This window comes from Protopterus annectens, chromosome 2.part0 (genome assembly GCF_019279795.1).
Source record: "Protopterus annectens isolate FY-2018-M chromosome 2.part0, PAN1.0, whole genome shotgun sequence".
Taxonomy (NCBI): domain Eukaryota; kingdom Metazoa; phylum Chordata; order Ceratodontiformes; family Protopteridae; genus Protopterus; species Protopterus annectens.
In genome coordinates this window covers 270,606,480-270,629,964 of record NC_056728.1, presented here as the reverse complement: position 1 = coordinate 270,629,964, position 23,485 = coordinate 270,606,480, and the positions used below count along the sequence as shown (strand labels likewise).

Sequence of the window (23,485 nt, the reverse complement as noted above, 5' to 3'; positions counted from 1 at the left end):
TGATGTGGATACTCTACAAAAGGGCCTTACAGAAACAGATGCTTGGTGCCAGAGCCATGGGCTCAAGCTCAATGCCAAGAAATGTACTGTTATCCTTTGGGAAAAACATGTATCCATGAATTACCATATAGGTGGCAGTACACTAAACACAGAAAGTATGATAAGAGACTTAGGGACACAGGTGGACACACATCGCCACAACAGTCAGGAAATCCTTCTATGTGGCACACCTCATCACGAAGGGCTTTTCATCCAGAAAAAAGGAGGTCATTGTCCCACTGTACTCATCCCTCATTAGACCCATTATAGAATACAACGCCCCATTTGGTATGTACCTCTCAAGACATCTGCAACAACTGGAAAGGCCTCAGAAATACCTCACTAAAAGAATCACAGGCCTAAAGCAGATGCCCTACGCTGACAAAAACTCCAGCTATACTCTGTAGCATATCGTCTACTCAGAGGCGATCTCTGCTTAACATACAAGGCCATGTCAAACCCAGAGCTGTTGGACATGCTACACTTAAAGAAATCCCAATCCCTCAGAGCTACACGCTCCAGGGATCTAAACCTTGTCATCACAATAAACAAAACATGCTGGAGGGATAGGTTCCTGACCCAGAGACTCCCCAGACTCTGGAATAGATTGCCCATACATGTCAAGCAGAGTGCCTCTTTGGACCTCTTCAAAAGGAACCTTGGCGACTGGATGGGAGAAAGGAAATTCACCCCAGGGATCACGTCAGTCGCCCTGCTAGACAGGGGTCCAGGAAAGTAAATAATGTGGGAAGAAATAGCCAGGGAATTGTTATGGCTAGGCTTGTATAGGCCGTAGGGCTGATAGCCTAGTACCAACCTATGAACCTATGAACCTATGCAGTCTTGCATATGGAATTACAAGAATGCAGGAAGCCATGAACCCCAAGGCCTGCAGAATATGTCTTGCAGATAACTGGGTTTTTGTGGCCACTTGTCCGAAGTAAGTCATCAATTGGATTGGTTTGTCTGCCATGAGGTAAGCCATCTGGGCAGTTGTATTCAAGCTTGCACCCAGGAATGTAATTTTTTGAGAGGGTACCAGTTGTGATTTATTTTCGTTTATGGTGTACCCTAGGCAAGTTAGAAGCCTTTTTTACAAATGCCAGATGCTGTAGAAGAGTGTCTAATTCAGGCAGAAAACAAGGACAATCGTCCAGATAAGGATTTGCAAAATGCAATTACTGGTGCCAGGCACTTTGTGAAGACCCTGGGTGCAGTAGATAAGCCAAAGGGCAGTGCAGAGAACTGGTAATGCAAACATCCTGCTTTGAAGCGGAGGTATCTTCTGCAAAATTCCTTGATTGGGATATGCAGGTAAGCCTCTTAAGTCTAGAGTTACCAACCAGGCATCCTTGCCTAGCATAGGCAGTAACTGTTGTAGAGTCAGCATCTTGAATTTTGGAATGTCCAGGAAGGTATTTAGAATGGATATGTCCAGAATTGGACGCCATGATTTGTCTTTTCTGGGTACCAGGAAAAGTCTTGAATAAAAACCTTGTCCTTTTTCCTTTTCTGGTACTGGTTGAATAGCCCCCATATCCATGAGGGACATAACTTGTTTCTGGGCCTCCACCCACTGATTTGGGGGCAGATCTGACCATCTGTTTGGAATTGGCAACGTGTGGAAATGAAATATGTATCCCTGGGATACTATATTTAACACACACTTGTCCTGGGTAATTAGATGCCAATTTTGTGCATGAATTGCTAGTTTCCCCCCCAAAGGGGCTGCCAAAAGATAAGTCCTTGGAAATGGAAGAGGAAAGTCATTGAGATAGTTTACCGTAGGGGGTTGCCTTGCTACTTCCAGATTTGGAGGTGGAGGCACCCCACTGTTTTGTTTTGTAAGTTCCTTGTGACTGAAACCTGGAGCCTTTGGAGTGCCTGGGTTTTACCTGAGCAGCTCTGGTGGGTACTGGAAAGGACCAATTCTTAGTAGGCCAGTGCCTACTGAATCTAGGTGGCTGCACTTGTAGGAAATCGTTTACAGTTTGCATAGATTTAGCTTTGTCTTCCATCTTTTTCAAAACTTCTTCTGCTTTATTACCAAATAAACTGTCCTGTTGTAAAGGAGCATCCAACAATTTTGCTTTAACATGATCAGGCAGATTTTGCTCCTTGAGCATGCCTTCTTATCACAGATCCAGTTACAGTGGCCCTGCAAGAGGCCTCCAAGGAATCAAAACCACATTTGCAAAGTATGCTTTCCAACTTGTTCAGCTGAATATAATAAATCCTGTAACTCTATTTTCCACACAGTCAAAAATCAACATAATTTTCTGTTTAAGTAAACCCATAACATGCTGCTAATATTTAAGCATATGAAATTAACAGTTTAAAGCCCTGATAGCCAGGGTTGCAGATATGTAAACCTTCTTACCCCATCTATCCAGCACCCTGGAGTCTCTTATCAGAAGGGCTAGGATTTTTAGCAGTAGAAGCCTTAACACCCTTGGGACCCTAATAAATTGTTTCAGGGTCAGCAGTAGGGTTTTTAAACAATATGTGGGAGTCAAGAACCCTGTAATATCTGTCTGGCTTACTAGGAGCCAGAGGCAGGGAATCAGGAGGCATGCTGGATTCTGAGAAAACATCATCAACAATGTCTAGAACAGGAGGTATATCCAAAGGCCTATGCTGAGGAAGGAGGAGGAAATCCCCAAGCCTCTTTCTGGATTCTGAAAAATCCTGACTCTCCCAATGAAAATGTTCTCTTAAGGTATGCAAAGTTTCTCCAAAAGAAAAATCCTCAGGAGGAAAAGCAGAAGGGATGGATTCTTCTGCATCAGAGTCCTCATAAGGTGGAATAGATAATTCCTGATCAGAAGAGGAATCAGAAGAAATGGAAACCTGATCTGAAGATTCATAATCAGTGCCTTGCCTAGGCCTCTTAGCAGGAGGGGGTTGGGAACCCCTGATCAAGGTAATTAAATCCTCAGCCATTTTGATCATTTGTTTTTTAGGCATAGGGGCCTGAGCACGTGGCCCATGCGTTGGTTTTTTAGACATAGAAGTTGGTTTTGGCCTTGTTTTTGAGGATGGTGTTGGTTTAATATACAAATCTTTAGGCCTGAAAACACCCTCAGAAGCCGGTGCCTGCTCAGCGGCTCCGGACCCATCTAAGGGAGAGACATCCGCGGGTTCAATACTTGAAGAATCTCGCAGCATGCCGGACTGCGAATGGGTCTCAGTAGAGGCCTGTGAATCAAAAGTAGTGGGTATCAGGGGCTGCGAAAGCGCCTCACTGAGTACCAGCGAATGGCTTAGGAGAACCTTCGTCGTCGGTTTTGGACCTCGATGGTCTGTCTCTGTCTTTTTCTTTGCATTTTTGTAAATTCCGGTAGTCGGATTGCTAACTGACGACATTTCTGGATAGTTAAAGTTTGAGCCAAAATATTTATATGCAAAAATATACCACTGGTTAAATTTAGCACAAAACTGACAGCAAGGCACGTTGTGATCAGGGCCTAGGCAAGGAATACAGTACAAATGAAAATCCTTATGAGGTATTTGCTTCCCACAAGTAATACAATTATTAACTTTTACTGACATCGGTAAGGAGTAAGAAAAAGTTTCCCCAACGGGGTACTTAGCTTTAGGTTGAAGACTTCGGTTCTGAAACTCAAAAACGAAAATTTCAGGAGTCGGCCGACTGGCACTTGTAAACTGCTTCTGCTTCGGGCACCACACGGCAAGAAAGACTGATTACAATGGTGTTGGCTGCATGTTTTATACCCCTGACGACCTGATGTCATGGAAGAAGGGACAGCAACCAACACAGGACCCAAGACTTTGTTAATCAGGCCGACTGAGGGCAACCTGCCAGCAGATTACCCAAATGTAACATCAGCATCACCCCATCCATACCGAGAAGGACTCCCACTTGAACAAAGGATAGTTTTCCAGTAGCTCCTCTCTCCTCCAATAGGACCACACTGAAAGGTGGTCAGATCTAGGAAGATGGCCCTGGCCAGGACGTAAAATGGAGACAAAGTTTGTCAGCAATTGAGGGGCACACATATTCCACCTCCAGTGGGGATCCCAAAGGCACCTACGGATAAAATGGGATCTCCCACACAAACATAGTCACCAGTGGGCTGAGGGCACTTAATTACATCTTTGGACTCGAGTCTCAATTTTCTAGTTTTTCACAGTTTATGTTCAAGTCCCTAGCTGCTACATAACACATCATATCCTCCCCTTCTGCCTAGCAGGAAGTGAAGGGCATGGTCTTTGAGAAGTAGACTGAAGTGGCCCCCGAGAGACTCCATCCTAATCCAGTCCAAAGGGCAACCCATTCCCCCCTAAAGAAACCAAAGGCCCAAGGACTGACCATATAATCTTATACACTGGGATGAGGACTGTAGCAGCAGCAGCCCAAACCCAGCTCTCCACAACTGGGTGGGCAGATGCACACTCCCTGCTCATATAGGAAGCCACTTAATGGGCCATTCCATGACCAGAAGGACTTGAAGCAAAACCCTTGCCTAAATATCAAGGGGGAATTAACTGGACCTGTGAGGTATCCCCAACACTAAAAAAGAGCCCCTAAGGGGTGGGAAGACTGTGGAACAGAAGGCTCTCCCTAGCATCAGCAGAACCTCCATTAAACCTGGACCTCAACCTAGCACTGGCATATGCAAATGTAGGAATGGTTAGTCCCAACCTGTACCACAGCATGCAAAGGCACCCCAGCAGCAAAGGAAGACTGGACTCCTGGAGCCCAGACTGCCTCCTCCCCACCCAAGCTCTCAGGCCCAGGCAATGCTGGCTGTCCACACACAAGGGAATACTAGCATATAGACTGAAGATTTACCTGCACTGAAGCATTTTGGGGCCCTGCAAATAGAACCAAGTCAAAGACTGCCATCAGGGAACCCAGATGAATCCCAACTAGGAAACTTCCCATCCCTGGAATCCTTGGCTAGACAACCAAAAACTAAAAGAAGAGGATAGGAAGGGGGCCTCCTCCTATGCAGCTTTGGCTGCAATGACCAACACCTGGATTGGCTATGGGGACTGAAATACCACAGAGTTCACACACAAGGGGTCAGCCACACAACAAGATAGAGATCATAAGCCCCCCCGGGGCCTGGCTTACAGGACTAGATTAAGATGTATCCACAGGTTAAACAAAAGAGAAGACTGGGGATCCCACCTAGTTGGCTGTTGTACAGAAGGGCCAAGAAAGTGATGTGAGACCCAACAGTCTGATACAAATAAGCATAAACAGTAAAATAGAATTCTCTGTTCCTACACATTAATTCTGAGACTGTGGTATCTTAGATAATTGACATTACACAAAGTATAGCTGCCATATAATTAGTATGTGTATACATAGATGTAGCAGGAGTGGGGGAGGCACAGCCAAATCCCTACAAAGTAGTTGTACTAAGTGTGAATCCTCCTAATGAAATGCTATGAGTTATGATATTCACAGATTTCTTGTCAAGCCAAGCTTTACAGTCCTTACGTTTGTGTGCTACTTTCTTGTCAAGTCACTTTTGACAATCCACACTTTGTGTGTGTTGATCAAATGTTTAGTCGTATTGCCCTTTACAGCTTTCCCACAGAAGAGAGTGAAAGGACAGACATAGTAGAACAAGAGGTGAACTGTGACGTAAAAGATACAAGCCACTAGCCCTACCCCTCGCTACACTCTTGTGGGTTGCTCACCTGTGGTGAACCTGGATAGCCACCATTGCCTGGACCCTTCCACAGACCATTGAAGGGGGCAGTCAAAGATCTTCTAAATCATCATCATCAATCAACCCCCTTTCCCCCCATTTTCTAGATGGGGTTGTGGTATCATGTCATCTCTCTCTATACAGTGCTACTCTCTTACCTTCTTCGACTCCTATGGTTGACTCTTGCAGGTGTTCTCTCACAAAAATCCATCCACCTCTTTGGTGGATGCCCTCATTTCCTCTTGCCTTCTTTCTGTCTGTCCCAGCCCTCCTTTACCAGATTGTCTTCTCTTTTTCTACATATGTACACATGCACCCAAACCACCTTAATCTGTTCTCTTGACTTTTTCTGCAACTGGAGTTACTTTGGCGTCTGCTCTTATGTCCTTTTTTCCTTACTCTGTCCCACAGTGTGCATCCTACCACCCATTTCAGGCACTTCATTCCATCACCTGTAGCCTCCTCAACTACCCTGCCTTTACTGCCCAGGTTTCTGGACCATACAGTAGTATGGATCTAACAACTGTTTTGTACATCCTACTTTTCGGCTTTGGCATTCTTCTGTCATACACTACCATGAAACTCTGTCCCATTTGGCAAAAGTCCCTCTGATTCTAACTTTCACCTTCTCATTCAGACTTCTATTCTCTTCAACCTCCCTTCCCAGACTCTGAAGCTCTTACCCTGTTCCACTGTTTTCCCTTGTTGTTCAATTCTCAGCTTGTGCAGATTTCCCCCATTTGCTACCATTACAATTCTCTTGTCTGTTCTCAGTTTCATCCCATATGCCTTCTGTTTTGCATTCCATTCCTCTATGGTTTGTTGAAGTTCTTGCTCAGTGTCTGCCTGTAATGCCACATCGTTTGCATACAGAAACTTTGTTGATCTGTTCCCTCTGACCTGTTTGAACAGCAGTAGGCTCAGAGCTGAACCCTGCTTCACTCCCACTTCCACTGGGATCCCTTATGTGGAACCAATGTTTCTGGGACTATCACTGCACGACAGCCCATATTAGCTTTCTTAAGACCTTGTCACATGCATTCACCAAGTCTAGGAATGCCCAGTTGGATTCTTTCCTCATTTCTAGCTTCTTCTCACTGCAAAAATCGGGTCAGTTGTGCTGTATCCTAACTGCTCGTCTCCCGTCTTACTTTCTACTACTCTGCATATTAATTTTGTCAACCACCCTCTGCAGAACTTTAACTCAGTGTGATAGGACTTTGATACCCCTATACTGCCCACAGTTGTGAATGTTCCCCTTGTTTTAAACACTAGCACTTGTATGGCTGTTCTCCAGTCACATGGGATACATCTTTCTCTCCATATTGCTATGTGCACCCTCAGAAGCCATTTCTCCCCTATCTCACCCACTATCTTGATCATATCTGCTGTGACCTCTTCTGAACCAGCTGCTTTCCTGACTTCATGTTCTTAAGTGCTGTTCTTACTTCTTCTATGGTGGACTCCTCCTCTTCTTTCATCACAGGTTGTGTCTGGGGCGGTACAGCTTCTGTGGGGTTTTCTTCATTAAGAAGCTCCTGAAAGCACGCCTTCCATCTCCCTTTGAAGTCCTGTGGAATGATGAGCTGTTCACTGCTGGTATCCCTTATGAAGGGTGTCTGACTGTCTTCCTTATCTTGCTGTCTTTGCCTTGAAACCTGATATAGTTTCTTTGTGCCACCTACTGAGTCACTTTTGCAGTGTGTCTCTGATGCCTTGTTCTTTGCTATTGCAACTCCATTCTTAGCCTCTTTGTTAGCCAACCAGTACTGATTCCTAGTTTGGTCCATCTTTTCTATCTCCCACTTTTTCCTGCACTCCCCCTTTCTTTTGATGACTTCCTGGACTTCTGTACTCCAGCACTAGCTTTCCCCTATTCATCTTGTTTTATACATGGCTCAGCAGTCCTCATACATACTGTTTTGCGGTACTGCTATTCTTCTTCTACTCCACCAATATCCTCTTCTTTTTGAGGTGCTAGAGTCAAATATGTTCTAAACAAGGGCTCACATAGTGAGTAAACAGAGCTGCAAGCAGAGACAAAACCTACCCATCTACTACTAAGGAAACCATTGAGCAGGGACTGAAAACCTTGCCTAAAAGTACCACTCCTGCTGAAGGGAGTACTGGATATAAGGCTGCCCAGGGTGAGTGCCCATTAAAAGTTTAAGCACCACAACTGTAATCCTTGCAACAGTGAGAAGTCAAGTGCAAATATTGGGGGACCATACTAATTAAGATATTTTGGTTTCTCACAGTATTCTCTTTACTCCCTCTAAAGTACAGAAATCTTGTAGTTGGGCTATACAAGTAGCAAAGGTGTAGGGAGCACTCTTGTAAAACACTTTTAAAAGCTTTAAGCACATTTCTATTTTTTTTTTTTTAATGAACCAAAGTTTTATTTTTGAAGTGTCAGGATGAGTATCAGGTCTTGCAGTTCTCATGTGGAGATGCCCAGATTACATCCGGGATAGATGATTCCAGCCATGTCATTCACGACAACTATATGATTATACCTGCTGCTCTCAGCAAAACGTCCTCCAGTGACAAAGATAGAACTGCACCAGCAGAAAAAAACTCACCAAGATGACACTGATATATAGACTGTATTTATATAGCATATATCATGGACAGAAGTAAGTCAAAAACAAAAAAGATAGCTGTGTGCACAAGACCCAGGATAAAAAGTGCCCAATCCTGGTGGGCGCACAGGTGCCAGGACAGGAAAATAAATGACAGTGTACAGTGTAGAATCCTCAAAATATGGAAACATTCCTACAATGGAGCCAGGCCAAGCCCAGGGGGAGGATGGCCCCCCTGTTATAGAAGGAAGTAGCAGTCCACAAAATTCGATTGACCAAAGAAGAGCCATAAAGATGATAGAGTGGACTATTGAGGATAAGAAAGAAATTATGTATTGTTACTATTATGTAAAAAGCCCAGAATTTCCAAACAGTCATTACTGGGCACATTGCAGATGCTCCGAAGAGCACTTCTGGCTAACATCAAAGATTGAAACAATACTAATTTCATGTACTTTGACATAGGAATGGGGTCCATTCCCATCACGGTATTAGAAACCCAAAAGACTTGGAGAAATATAAAAGGCAGAATAGTGATAGATTCAAGGCGAGATCTTCTCTGGCCCCAAACACAGCATTGGCCTTGAATGCAAATAAACTACCTACAACCAGGGGGCCTGCAACTTGACAAATTAGAACTCTACTTGAGGGCTCTAAGTTCCACAGTGATAAAGGAATATGCCTTCTTGCCTGAAATGTCCTTCAGCTGAGAGAAAACAGGGTGAGGGAATCTAGGAACACTAAAGGCCCACCAAAACCACAGAAATGTCAGCCTGGGTGCATATACAAAGTCCCTCTTCAGTCTGCCGGAGACTGAAAAGGAATCAGCCTCCCAGGGGATATTGCAGTACTTTGAGGGTATCACTCAGCTTTTGTGATAATATCAATGTTGACTGGCTCAAGGTAGGAATAACTTGGGCCCCGAGCAGTGATGCATCTAAACAGCAAGCAGAAACCAAGGTCAAGTAATACCTCATGTGCCTCAAACTTATGTAATGGCTGCATTGTCCCATGAGAGGTTACAGGAATTTGGAGACTGAAATTATAACCATCGAGTCTACATGGGGAGTCAGTTATGAAGAAAGCCTCCATGCCCCCTAAAAGTTCTGAATCTCACATCATGCCATGGCTTGCATAAGAACATGGGGATTAGAGGAAAGGCTGGTGTCAGGCCTCACACTGGTATCTAACTAACATACCCAAGAGTTAAATGTCAAGTCTCTCACACTCTGGGCTGTGGACTCTGGCATGTCCACTCTGTGACTCCTCCTCTTTTAGGGGCAGTCACTCTTGCTGGGCTTGGGGAAGGCTGTGTAAAATAAGCCTCAGCCCTGAGTACCCCAGTCCATAATCAAATAATTCAATGAGCTACTCCCATAATCAGGTTAAATTAATCAGAGAAAGGAAAACGTGGAGTGAACACTCCAAGATGCTCCCACCAGAATAAGAGCCCAGATTGTGCCTCTCCCAGGCCTGAAGTCCACTGGAAAAATGAAGACTAGAACAGGGACTAAGCTTCTTGTTATCACAAACAGTCCCTGCCTCTCACACTTGGGAAGGAAGGCCAGGCCCCAGCCTCAGAATCAAGTCTCATGTGAAACTCTTGCCTACCTGAACAGTATCAAGTATGGAACTCACACTGTTTCCTTCTACTTCTGCCATTCTTCATAAATTAAAATTAGAGCCAAAGAATAATCCAGAAAGAATGGAGAAAACTGGATCTCATTCCTTGCTGTTACCAGTATAAAATTCACAACTGTGCAAGTAGCAAAAATAGAAGAGAGGGACACTGGTGATGTGTGCACTTATGTAATAATTTAGCAATGTGTGACATCAGAGTGTGCATCATCCTGAGCAAGCCTCTGATGTACATGAGCTTCTGAAAACGATGCTGAATGGTAGCAAGCATAAACCCAATAAAATCATCCACAAAGGAGGACAACGCACTTTAGATCAAGTAATACTTTGTCACATCGTGTTAGGTGTCTTGGTGAAAAATAGATTTTAAAATTAAATGAGTATAATTAGTGAAGAACTCTCACTTACAAGCCTGTCAGGTACACATTATGCATGTTCTACATGCAAGCAGACCACCCTGAGATTATGCAGCCCAGATAAACAGGAGTATTCAGACATCATCTGCTATCTTCCACCCACAAGGTATAAGGGGAAGCCTTTAGAGCACTGAACACACCAGAGTGCACTCCAAAAATGGTATAATGTTAATTTTATGTTGCAAACTGTGACCCACACCAGGAAACGTACAATGTACTACATCAATGGTACTGTTCCCAGATGATAACAGAACACCTGAGAGCTTGTCTCAAAATACGCAGTTCATGAGGCCAGCATAAAGAAACAGTATTCTAATGTTCAGTGTTTAAAGTTACTCTAGTACAGTTCAACATGGTGTGCGTGAGGGAAGAGACAGTGACTGAATTGTTGGTCACACTAGTCTGCTGTGTCACTGAGTAGGTAGCAATGCTATGACAGATATACTGACCAATGTTTTTGTGCTAGCTGTACACTTGTAGATCTGACTTGTGTTCTCCAGTATATATGTTAGCATAGGGCCTAGATTGCCAGTACACTTGCATCTTACTTCAAGTAATCTTCCCAGTGTGGACTGGCAAGCAAGAACCCATGTATTCAATGAAACAGGGCACAGAGCTTCATGTGGCATATACCACAGACAACCCCACCATGGTCTATCCTCCCGGGAAGTCACAACCTATAGGCTGCTGCAGATGTAGCTGGACATATCCTAGCCTCCCCTTCGGGAATATAGTTTCGGTTTTCCTCATGCCATTGGTGGATGTGACAGGTGCAGACTATGTGAAGCAGTATTATGGGTCTGTGCTTTCTTACATATGTATCTACAGACAGATCATGCCATCACACTACAAAATGCTTACAATGTACTGTAGGGCAGCTTGAGCTAGTATCAATGTTCACAGCTTCATGGGTGTATACTAGGCTAATGATGGATGGAACCTTTTTAAGCCAAGCCATGCATCACAAATCTCTCACAAGTTGTGGTACCCTTGGTAGTGTAAGCAGCAGGAGCCTGGGAAATGAACAATTTACAGGCTGCCTGTGTCCTTTAGAGATACAGGTGCCAAGCAAATTTCTGGTTCTCTATCCAGTTGTCCAAGTTACACTCAAGTTGAGTTAGGGAGGAACTCTGCATCACATGGATGAGGAGCCTGTTCTAAAGAAGGGGTAGTCTCTGGGATAAATACCTCTCTCTCCAGCAGGTCCTATTTATATCACAGGCAAGGTTCAAGTCTTTAGAAGGAATAACTCTGGTGCTGTTTGTTTTGCAGATATGCATGAGGCCCATCAGTGTGAGGTCAGAAGATGCCCTTGTATGCCAGGAAAAGATCTCCCCTCCTCAGTCTGTAGGAGATAATACAGGAATATGTCTTTGAGGCAGTCTGCAAAGGACATGCTATTTATGCCCTGTATTCTTTTAGTGAGGAACCTCTATGGACATTCCATTTCTTGGATGTGCCTAGTTAGGTACATACCAACAGGGACTTTGTACTCAATGATAGGCCTGATGAGTGCCAAACATAGTGGAACAATGACCTCCTTGGACCTAGATGGCATACCTTTGTACATTATGCAACATAGAATGATTTCCGCACTATTGTAGAGACATGATGGTCAAAGGCTAGATGAGTGTTCTAACTAATTGGGCCAATTCTTATGGGTATGTTGTCAATATGGTAGTTACCAAGGGTGTCTTAACTTCTCAAAGGATAGTTTTATGCATTCTTTGGCATTTAGTTTTAGCACATAGCTCTAGCAGCAGTTTTTTGTCTCTATTAGCTCTTCTTGGTGAACATTAGGAGCAGTCAAAGAATTCCGCACCAATATTAATTTGCAGTCTGCAAATTTGGTCAGCCAGAGACCCTTGACATTGGTCCTAACTTCAGAGAAGTAGATACCAAAAAGGGTTCAGTGAATGATGGTTTCTTATGTCATTACTGATCATACCTATGACAATTCGTTCCATGTCTTTGCATACAAGACTAGTGGCTTCATAGTTTCCAGGGTCTGTAGATGGCCTACCTTTGTGCAGAGGGATGATAATTGCTATTTTCCATTCATGAGGCATGAAGCCTGTTTGGAAACTACTGATAAATAGTGATTCCAGAGGGGCTAATATGTCATGTTTCATGCTATGTAGAAGGTAGTCTGGGATGTTGCCAGGACTCATTGATGCAGTGTTCTTGGCCTTAAGAGTGAGCATTGAGGACCTGTTCCTAGTGATAGTTGGGGGAGTTATATTTTATGCTATTTCCTGAATGGAGGCAGTGGGGTAGGGGTAAAGTTAGAGCTGAATTTGTCTGCCAGTAGGTTTGTTATAACTTCTGGCTCAGTGTAGGTGGCTCCATTAATAATGAACTCTGCACACAATTGTTTGTTTAGTTTGATGAGAGTGCTTTTATCCTGTTGGGCACTACCCCTCCTAATTTTTGCCATGATTTTCATCCTTCTGTTATACAGCTTACTGATGTTGATTCCACCAGGGTGTCTTGTTTTTTGAGTTGGTTCTGTACTTATTCCTGGTTAGTACAGCTACCTCTATACAGCTGTTAACATACTCATATATGGTTTCTTCATAGGCAAAGTAAAAGTAAACTTTATTGTCATTTAGAACTACACGTGTAGCCTAAATGTAATTTCGTGCATCAGCTCAATTCTTGAGATTACAAAGGAAAGTGAAACACACAAAAGTAGAGGAATAAACATAACTAATACAATACCACTCCCAATACACGCAAGAAAGAGCAGAGACATTTGCCAACACTCATATACAAAAAGAATACCCTTCCCTGAGTTAAATTAACTAGCCTGTTTAAAGTAATACAAAACACACTACAGATTGAAATGCCCAAGTTATGTGTCTAATATCGCACTCGAGTGAGTTAAATAATACTGACTATGGATATAACAAATAAATACTGCACTTATTTGGAATATATGCAAGTATACATTGCACAAATAAAAATTGACTTATGTGTCCCAACCCCTGGGACTAGGGCCTGAGTTCAGAAGTCTAGGGCAGAAACTGTTACTGAATCTTGTAGTCCTGCAGCGGATGCTGTGATATCTCCTGCCTAATGGCAGATGCTTAAACAGTCCATGTGCAGGATGCGTGTTGTCCTGTATTATCTTGGTGGTCCTTCGGATACTTCCTGCAGAATAAAGATGTTGTATCAATGGAAGACTGGAACCTGTTACCTTCTGTGCAACCATCACCACTCTTTGTAGTGCCTTCCTTTCTGTAACTGTGCAGCTTCCAAACCACACTGTGAAGTTGCAGGTGAGTATGCTCTCTAGTGCACCTCTATAGAAGGTGGAGAGAATATGAGGAAGCGTAGCTTTTTTCAGCCTTCTTAAAAAGTGGAGGTGTTGGTGTGCTTTCTTGACCAGTAGGCTAGTGTTTCCTAAACATGTGAGATCTTCTGCTAAGTGTACACCCAGGAATTTCATACTCTTAACCCTCTCCACACTCTCACCATTGATCCTGAGCACTGTGTGGTTTGTTCTCATTTTCCTGAAGTCGATGATAATTTCTTTAGTCTTGCTTATACTCAGATCAAGGTTGTTCCCCTCTTATCAACTGATCAGAAATGCCACCACCTCTCTGTATGTCCTTTCATCCTCTTGTGATGAGCCCCACAACTGTAGTGTCATCAGTAAACGATGATGTGGTTGGACTTGTGCTTAGCATAGCAGTCGTGGGTCAGGATGGTGAATAACAGTGGGCTGAAAACACATCCTTGTGGAACTCCGGTGTTAACTGTGATGCGTTCTTACCTGAACATACCCTCTGTGGTCTCTCAGTTAGGAAGCCCAGGATCCAGTTACAGAGATGTTTACTGATTCCTAAATGTGCCAGTTTTTGTATAAGCTGCACTGGTACCACCGTATTACATGCAGAGCTGAAGTCTATGAACAGCATCCTCACATAGTTGTCTTTGCCTTCTAAATGCTCAAGGGAGATGTGTAGTGCTACTGATATGGCATCAGCCATAGATCAGGTAGCTCTGTATGCAAACTACAGAGGGTCAAAATCAGGAGGTAGGCATGATAAAAGATGCTTTTTGAACAGCCACTCAAAACATTTCATAACAGTGGATGTCAGAGAGACTTGTCTGTAGTTGTCAGGGCTGGAGGGAGTGGCTTTCAAAGGAAGTGGGATGATGTTAATTTCCTTGTAGCACGAGTGTACTTTTGCCATGGCAAGAGAGGTGTTAAATATTTCCTTGAGCACTATGCATAGTTGATCAGCACAGCCTTTTAACACCTTGCCCGGTATGTTGTCTGGACCAGCAGCCTTCCTGGGCTTCAATCTCCTTAGCTCTCTTCTTACCTCCTCTCTGCTGAGGCTGAGTATTGCATCCTTCTCATCAGCGGGTAGCTTTAGTGCCAACCTGTTGTTTCGTTCCTCAAATCTACCAAACAAGATGTTCAAACTATCCAAGAATCTGATGCCATTCTTACACTGTGCTGACCTGATTGTGTACTCAGTGATCACCTGTATGCCTTGCCATAGTCTCCTTGCATCCTTCATGTCTTCAAAGTGGCTCTCTACCTTTCTGCCATACTCCCTCAAAGCCTCCTTTATACCCCTCCTCAGATTACCTCTTGCTACACTTAGGGCTGCTTTGTCCTTAGCCCTGTAAGCTGTGTTTCCCTCTATCAGAAGCTCATATACCTTCGGGGTGAGCCATGGCTTCTGGTTAGCTCTAATAGTGATACTCTTGGTATTTGGTACCCCATCAGCACAGTGTGAAATATATGCCATCGCTACCTCAGTGTATTCATCAATGTTCAGATGCTGATTCACTGTGGCTGCCTCCTTGAACATATCCCTGTTGGTTCTTTCAAAGCAGTCTTGGAGGACCTCCATAGCCCCTTGGGTCATACCTTGATTTGTTTCCTCGTGGGTTTCTCTCTAACCACTGCAGGTTTGTAAGCTGGCGATAGCAAGATGGTATAATGGTCAGAGTTTCCCATTTATGGAAGTTGCACTACCTTATAAGCTTTCTTTATGTTTGTGTACACGTTGTCCAGGATATTACCATCCCTTGTACGAATGTCCACATACTGATGGCAATGTGGGAGTACTTCTGCTTTATTAAGTCACCAGCTGCCATGTATTACAAGTCAGGATATTTGCTCTGCAGCTCACCCATGTGATTGCATAGTTTATTTAGAGGCTCAGTGGTATTAGCACTAAGTGGGATGTACACCACTATTACACTGCCCCCATTCAGCTCCCTGGGGAAGTAAAATGGTCTACATTTAATGGACAGCAACCCTAAGTTTTCACAGCAGTGTGATAGCATGATTTCACAGTTGCTGCACCATCTTTTGTTAACACAGACGCAGACTCCACTTCCTCTGACATTCCACACCATGTATGTTTTGTCTGCACGAAACAGCATAAAATTCTCTAAGTTTGGTGCACTATCATTTATCTTGTCATGCAGCCACGTCTCTGTAATAAAAAATAAACAAGTATTTCTCACCTTGTTCCTGTTGGACAGTACCAGTCTCAAGTAGTCCATCTTGCTATCCAGTGATCTCACATTAGCTAGCAGTATAGTTGGTAGTACAGGCCTGTACGGGTTTCCTTTTAACTTTACACCAATACCTGATCTGCAACCTCTTTTCCTTGTTTTCTGAAGTCTCTTTCTCTTCTTTCTTGTCGAGCATATTCCAAAAACCTGTTCTACCAGTTTCAGGCACTTTATAGGTTCATAGGTAGGTACTAGGCTATCTGCCCGAGGGCATTTATAAGCCTAGCCAGAGTGTGTCGGCTTTTGCCGCCCCATTGATTAATTAACTGATCCTCTGTCAAGCAGAGCCAATGAAGTGATCCAGGTTTCTCTTGAAGAGTGTTAGTGAGGGGCTCTGCCTGATGTAATTTGGAATTTTGTTCCAAAGCATGGGGAATCTCTGTGACAGGAATCTATCCCTCCAGCATGTTCTATTTATAGTTGTGGCAAGGTTTAGCTCACTACGGCGTGTGGCTCGCAGTGACTTGGATTTCTTTTGGTGGAGCATGCCCATCAATTCTGGGTTGGACATGGCTTTGTAAGTCAGGCAGAGATCACCTCTGAGTAAGCAATATGCCACTGAGTACAGCCGGATTTTTTTCAGTCGGGCTGCATAGGACATATGTTTGAGGCCAGTAATCCTCTTGGTGAGGTAATTTTGTGGTCTTTCCAGCTGTTGGAAGTGTCTTGTGAGGTACATCCCAAATGGGGCATTGTACTCTGTGATGGATCTAATGAGTGACAGGTGGGGGGGGGGGGGGGGCGCTGCAACCTCTATTTCTAGATGCGAACCCTTTAGTAATTAGGTGGGCCACATGGAAGGATTTCCTAACTGCTTTGGCAATATGATTGTCAAAGGAGAGATTACTATCTACCTGGGTCCCCAGATCTCTTATTACCTCATCTGTATTAAGGGGGCTGCCACCTATGTGGTTATTTGTGGGTGTTTTGTTTTTCCCAAATGGGATGACTATGCATTTTTTGGCATTTAGCACACCAGGTGTCCATCTCAGTAAGACCCTTTTGGAGGATGTCCGTGTCAGCCAGAGAGTCAATTATGGCTCCCAGTTTGCAGTCATCGGCGAACCTGGTTAGCCATAGTCCTCCTGTGTTTGCCTGTACTTCTGAGAAATATATGCCGAACAGTAGGGGTCCCAGGACCGAGCCTTGCGGGACACCACTTGTGACTGGTTTAGAGGCAGACCTGGAGCCCACTATTCTTACCGTGTGAGTTCTGTCTGTAAGCCATTTGGCAACCCATTTCATGACGTAGGGGTTTATGTTCAGGCTGGTGAGTTTTTCTGTAATACCCAAGTGGGGAATGGTGTCGAAAGCCTTGGCAGGGTCAAGGTAGGCTGTATGAACCACCTTTCCCTCGTCTATGGCCTTGGTGACTGTCTCAAAGAAGTCAACCAGGTTTAGTGGGCATGATCTGCCCTCAACAAAGCCGAACTGGGTCGGGTCAAGTGTTCGGAGCTTCCCATTGTCTTTGTTAATGAGTTCCATGATGATGAGATCCATAGCTTTGCAGACCAGGCTAGTCAGGCTTATGAGGCGATAGTTACCAGGGTCAGTTGCTGTGCACCATTTTATGGGCACGTAGCCTGTGGAGAGGCTGAGGCTGAACAGCGTGTTTAGGTGGGGGGGTCAGTTCGTTCTGTAGTTTGTGCAAGACGCAGCCTGGGACACCATCTGGTCCCATTGACGCTGTGCTTTTGAAAGGGCTGTTTTCACCTGTGTGTCTGTGATTTCTGGGACACTACACTTTTCCGGTATTGTTGTGGGCCCTTTTGGAGGTGACAGGGGGGTGAAGTTTGCACTAAATCTATCTGCCAGGATGTTGGCAATATCAGTAGGTTCAGTATATTTTGTGCTATTTTGCACTAGTTCAGTGCATTTCTGCGAGTTGCCACTTAGATTCTTAACATAGCCAAAGAAGGCTTTGTGGTTATCTTTTGAATCCTTGTCTATTTTTCTTTCGAAGTTAGCCTTGGATGATTTCATGAGGGACCTCAGTTTCTTACTGATACTGTTCAGGGATGTCTTTAGAGTGTGAAGAGTTAAAATACTCAGCTGTTGTAGCTCTGTGCAAGTAGTAGGCCCCAGATACTCTGCAGACTTCAGGGCATTCAACCAGCAACATGTAGATGTCGACTTTAATTTCTAGTAACTTCTGTCTACTATAAGTTATTGTATCAGTGTTCTCAGGGTTTAGGGGATTCTTGAAATTTTGCATGGTTATCACTTAATAGTGGGAATATAGCCATAGAATAGTTCCTGAATGTTCCATTGTTAGTTGGGTTCTAACTTTTAATTTTACTTCAAAGGAGACCGTTTTGTGGTTTGACCTAAGCAGAAAGGACATTACACTAGTGGGTGTGCATCACTCTCCCTTATTTATGAGGACCAGATTCATTATTTTTGTGCCCCTACTTGGCATATTTACAATTTGATCCAGGGAGTTTGTGTTTACAAAATCCAAGAATCTCTGTGGCTGCATGTTTGGTGTCATATATGATTCTCAGTTAATAGTGGGGTAATTAAAGTCAGCCATGAATATGCTATTGGATTGGATGGTAAGTGTCTCCAGTAAGGGCAGGGTTTGGCATAATGGGTCAAGGTCTTCACCTCATAGCCACAAGATACAGGGTTTGATTCTGATCTCAGGCTATTGCTATGCTTAAAATGACCCTTCAGGGTAGCTAGCCTAGTATTCACTATTAACCTATGAACATGTTATAGGTTTCCTAAACCACAGAGGGGGATCTATAACTTGCAAGGAAGTGGGATGGGATTTTGCCTGTGGAGAAGCTCAAGTACATTGTCCTATTGAACCAGTCATGAGGTAGATTTATCTTCGATGAAAATCAAGACAGCTCTGCCTTTAATCCCAGACTGTGTAGTAGCTGGTCTAAATCTGTGGAAGGCAATATAGCCTTGCATAGCCAGGATGCTCCCTGTGGCTGTTTTCATACAGATATGTTGTGGGTCTGCATAAAGCAGGGCATTGGGACACAAAGCTATTCAATATTTTGGGACACACTTTAAAACTTTCTGAAGTTCGTTTAGAAATGAGCAGTGGATTGTGAAATTCTTAGCTTTTCTAACTGACATGCATTTATACTTCCTAAGAGATTCTGTGCTGCTCAGATTCTTTAGTGGTACACCTCTTTTTCCTATTTTTATAAATGGAATCGGAAGCTTTGCTCTCCTTTTTTCCATTTTCCCCCTCCTCGGTGGCTATTATGTCTGTGAGTCTCAACGTATGGGATGCACTTCTTTTTTCAAGTTTTGTTTCACATTGGTACGGTTCCAGACCACTAGCCCCATCAAAATGAATATTCCTCCTCTCCAGTAGATCCTTAACCATACTTCTTTGCTGACCTTGTTCATCACCCACAACAGTGGCAGACATACTCTCATGTGAAACACAGTGGCCACAGTAGTGTCAGCAAAATCACACCACCACCCTACAAATGTGGGTTTGTTTCCAGAGTTCACTTTTCATTCCCATAATGCTGCTACATTAAACATAAAGTGATGCTATTCATCTTCTGGTTATGTAGTAGGGTAAGTACCTGCTGCTACTCAGCTGTGCCAAATGCTATGCCCTTAACTGTCCTTAGAAAGAATAGCAGAGCAGCAGGTAATGAATGTTTGCCTCTGTACCTTATCTGGATCTGCCTCATAGTCTTCCTCCAAAGTCCAGCCACAGTGACTATGAGTGCATATTCCCAACTAACGACAGGCTACATCCAGCGTATAGTTTCCTAAACAGTAGGTGCTACTAACAGTTAAATCGCTTCTTGTACTTCTGCTCCTTTTGGTAGAACTAAGCGGCTAAAATGCTTAGAAAGTGTTGTGGTGCTCTTTTCAAATGTCATCTGTGTTTATGGTCATTTAAAAAATATTCACTACCCTCATGCTCATTTTTTGGGTTCACCCACTATGCATCTGTACATTTTACAGATAAACCTGTCATACAATACACTCACCGTACCTTTCCCTAGGGTTGAAAATTAAACTGCTAAGTAGTTACCTACCTTTTAATGAACTACCACTGTTTTATGTAACTTTGGTTAGTTTGTACTTCATATAACCTAGGGCCTAAAAATGTGAGAGTCCAAATCCATGATTTAACTTTGTCTAGAAGTTCTCATCTGTAGAATGAAAGGTTATGTACTCCCAAAAGTTTTATGAATCCTAGCCAAAGTGTTAAAAATGAAATGAGCAATACAATACTAGAAGAACGGATACATTTACCATTCCTTCAATGACCTTGCCAAATACCACATGCTTTCCATCCAACCAAGAAGCCTTTGACATGATGATGAAGAACTGTGAGCCATTTGTGTCTGGACCTGCATTGGCCATGCTGACCCATCCTGTCCCATAATGTTTCAGCTTGAAGTTCTCATCTGGAAATGTATTCCCATATATACTGATACCTAAAAAAACAAAGTATTCATTAGGAGGTACATCTGTATGCCATCTAATGTTGCAGGTCACTAACATCACAGAATATAAAACTGACTTTGAATGATCAGTATTTTACTATTGTTAAAATATGTCGAAATTAAAGAAAGAAAGACAAAGTTCCCCCGATGTGTGGTTGTCAGACATAGAGAAATGCTGAAATCCCATTTCCTGCAGTGATGCTCCTGAGCACTAAAGTTCATCCAGAAGGGACCCTCATTAGGCTCCTCTGAAGAGATCTACTACAGTCTCAACAACAGCAGCATCGTAACCATATCCTCTGAGAAACAGGACTTTCTGAGCAATAATGGAGGAATATTTCTAGAAATAAGCCATTGCACTTCTAGAAATCATCTGGGCTTCAAATGGACCCCTCACACTATGCAATCCGCATGAATGAAAGGCTAGCATTCAGCATGAAAGCTGTAAATTGAGTAGATCCCAATGGGTAAAAGGCCAGCTGCTGATATCTTCTTGGGTGGCCCGGTTTTCCATTGACAAATGGGACAATCTATTCTTAGAAAATATTTCAACACAATTCTTACAAAATATATCAGCTGAAGAGCTGAGACTTATGCTTACCAGCACTATGACCTACTGTACTGCTAATTAAGGATATCTATCAACTCTATAAACAACTGAAGAAAGTCCCACATCTAAATAATGCATATTTAACAACAGAAAAAATAAAATTGCTGATACATGCATTTTAATACATATCAAATAACGTGGCACAGAAACACATCATAGGTTTATAGATTATTACCAGGGTAACTGTCCTTATGGACTATTTTAAGCCTAGCCAATTACCCCATGCAAGAATCAAACCCTGCACCTTGGGTCTGTAAGGTAAACACCTTAACCATTATGCCAATCTCCCACCATCTCCCCATTGCCCAGGAAAAAGTACTCCCCTTCCTCTTCAACTACACATGTAATGCAGCAAACTAAACATGCAACAATAAATATACTGACTTTTAAAATGCTACAAGTAACACTTACATGCAATACTCATAAAACTGCATTTACATATTTTTAACAACCAAGGCCAAACATATCAGCAATAGTAATAACAATCTGCAAAACTGTGAGCACTTTAATCTACCGCATATGTCAATATGGTCGATCGTACTAATGATAAGTTTACATTCTCAAAAGAATTTTAAAAATATACACCATATTTTACATATAGGTTCATAGGTTCATACTAGGCTATCTGCCCTAGGGCATTTACAAGCCTAGCCACAGTGTGTTTGACTTTCGCCACCCATTTTAAAATGAATTTTGCTATGCCCTTTTTCGAGGTTAATGTTCTGTGCCTCTGTCTAACAGTGACACAGAAGTGATACCCGGAGTAAATCTACGATCTCCCATCCACTCATCAAGATTCCACTCATCAAGATTCCTCTTGAAGAGAGTCAATGAGGGACTCTGCCTAACCTGGACTGGGATTTTATTCCAGAGTGAAGGGAGCATCTGGGTTATGAATCTGTCCCTCCAGCATGCCCTATTTATTTCAGTGCTGAGGTTCAAGTCTCTCGTGCGCGTAGCTCGATGGGATTTGGATTTTCTGAGGTGCAGCATGTCCATTAATTCCGGGTTGGACATGGCTTTATACGTCAGGCACAGATCGCCTCTGAGCAGGTGGTATGCCACTGAGTAGAGCTGGAGTTTCTTTAACCGGGCAGCATATGGCATCTGTTTGAGCCCTTTGATCCTCTTGGTGAGGTACTTTTGGGGTCTTTCCAGTTGCTGCAGGTGTCTGGTAAGGTACATCCCAAAAGGGGCATTGTACTCAATTATGGGTCTGATGAGGGATGAGTAAAAAGGCACGATGACCTCCCCTGATCTAGATGTGAATCCCTTCATGATTAGGTGGGCTATATAAAATGTTTTTCTAACCACTTTGGCCACGTGGTTGTCGAATGAGAGATTGCTATCAACTTGGGTCCCCAGGTCCCTAATTACTTCTTCCGTACTTAATGGATTACCATCTATGTGGTAATTTGTGGGCACTTTGTTTTTGCCGATGGGGATGACTATACACTTTTTGGCGTTTAGCTTGAGGCCCTGGCTCTGGCACCAGTTGTCTGTTTCTATGAGGCCCTTTTGTAGGATGCTTGTGTTGGCTGGAGAGTCGATTATGGCACTCAGTTTGCAGTCATCTGTGAACTTGGTCAGCCACAGTCCTTCTGTGTTGGCCTGTACCTCCGAGAAATATATACCGAACAAGAGAGGTCCCAGGACTGAGCCTTGTGGGATGCCACTTGTAACTGGTTTTGAGTCTGACATGGCTCCAGCAATTCTAACCATGTGGGTTCTGTCCTTGAGCCAGTTTGCAACCCATCTAGTGACATAGGGGTTTATATTTAAGCTGGTGAGCTCATCTATAATGCCCGAGTGGGGTATTGTATCGAAGGCTTTTGCGAGGACAAGGTAGGCTGTGTGGACCACCTTCCCCTCGTCAATGGCCTTGGTGACTGTTTCAAAGAAATCAACCAGGTTTAATAGGCAGGATCTGCCCTTAACAAAGCCGAACTGGGTAGGATCCAGTGTCTGTAGGTCCCCAATATCTTTATTAATGAGGTCCATGATGATCCTTTCCATAGCTTTGCAGACCAAGCTAGTCAGGCTTATGGGGCGATAGTTTCCAGGATCCGTTGAGGCACTACCTTTGTGGAGAGGGACCACTGTTGCTGTACGCCACTCTTTGGGTACATATCCTGTAGTAAGGCTGAGATTGAACAGTAGTTTTATGTTTGGGTTTAGTTCTTCTTGGAGTTCATGTAGGACGCAGCCCGGGACACCGTCTGGTCCCACTGATGCTGTGTTTTTTGCTTTGGAGAGGGCAGCTCTTACCTGAGCATCTGAGATGTCAGGGGGGCAGCACTCTGCTGGGATAGATATTTGCCCTTTTGGTGGGGAAGGGGGGGAGAAGTTTGCGCTGAACCTGTCAGCTAGGATGTTGGCAATGTCTATGGGTTCATTGTACTTTTTGTCATTTTGGACTAATTCTGAGCATATCTGGGAATTCCCACCTAGGTTCCTAACATAACTAAAAAAGCCTTGTGATTATCCTTAGTGTCCTGTGCAATTTTTCTCTCGAAGCTGGCCTTAGACG

General features: G+C 43.5%; 1 protein-coding gene across 2 annotated transcripts in view; it reads right to left on the bottom strand.

Moving 5' to 3' along the window:
* The window catches only part of PPIC (peptidylprolyl isomerase C), a 263,346-nt gene that overhangs the window by 19,427 nt on the left and 220,434 nt on the right, over positions 1-23,485 (bottom strand). For both annotated transcript variants that reach the window (XM_044060755.1, XM_044060754.1), the window contains exon 4: positions 20,152-20,336. In XM_044060755.1, the coding sequence (XP_043916690.1) occupies positions 20,152-20,336 (185 nt within the window). The remainder of the gene's footprint in view (positions 1-20,151; positions 20,337-23,485) is intronic.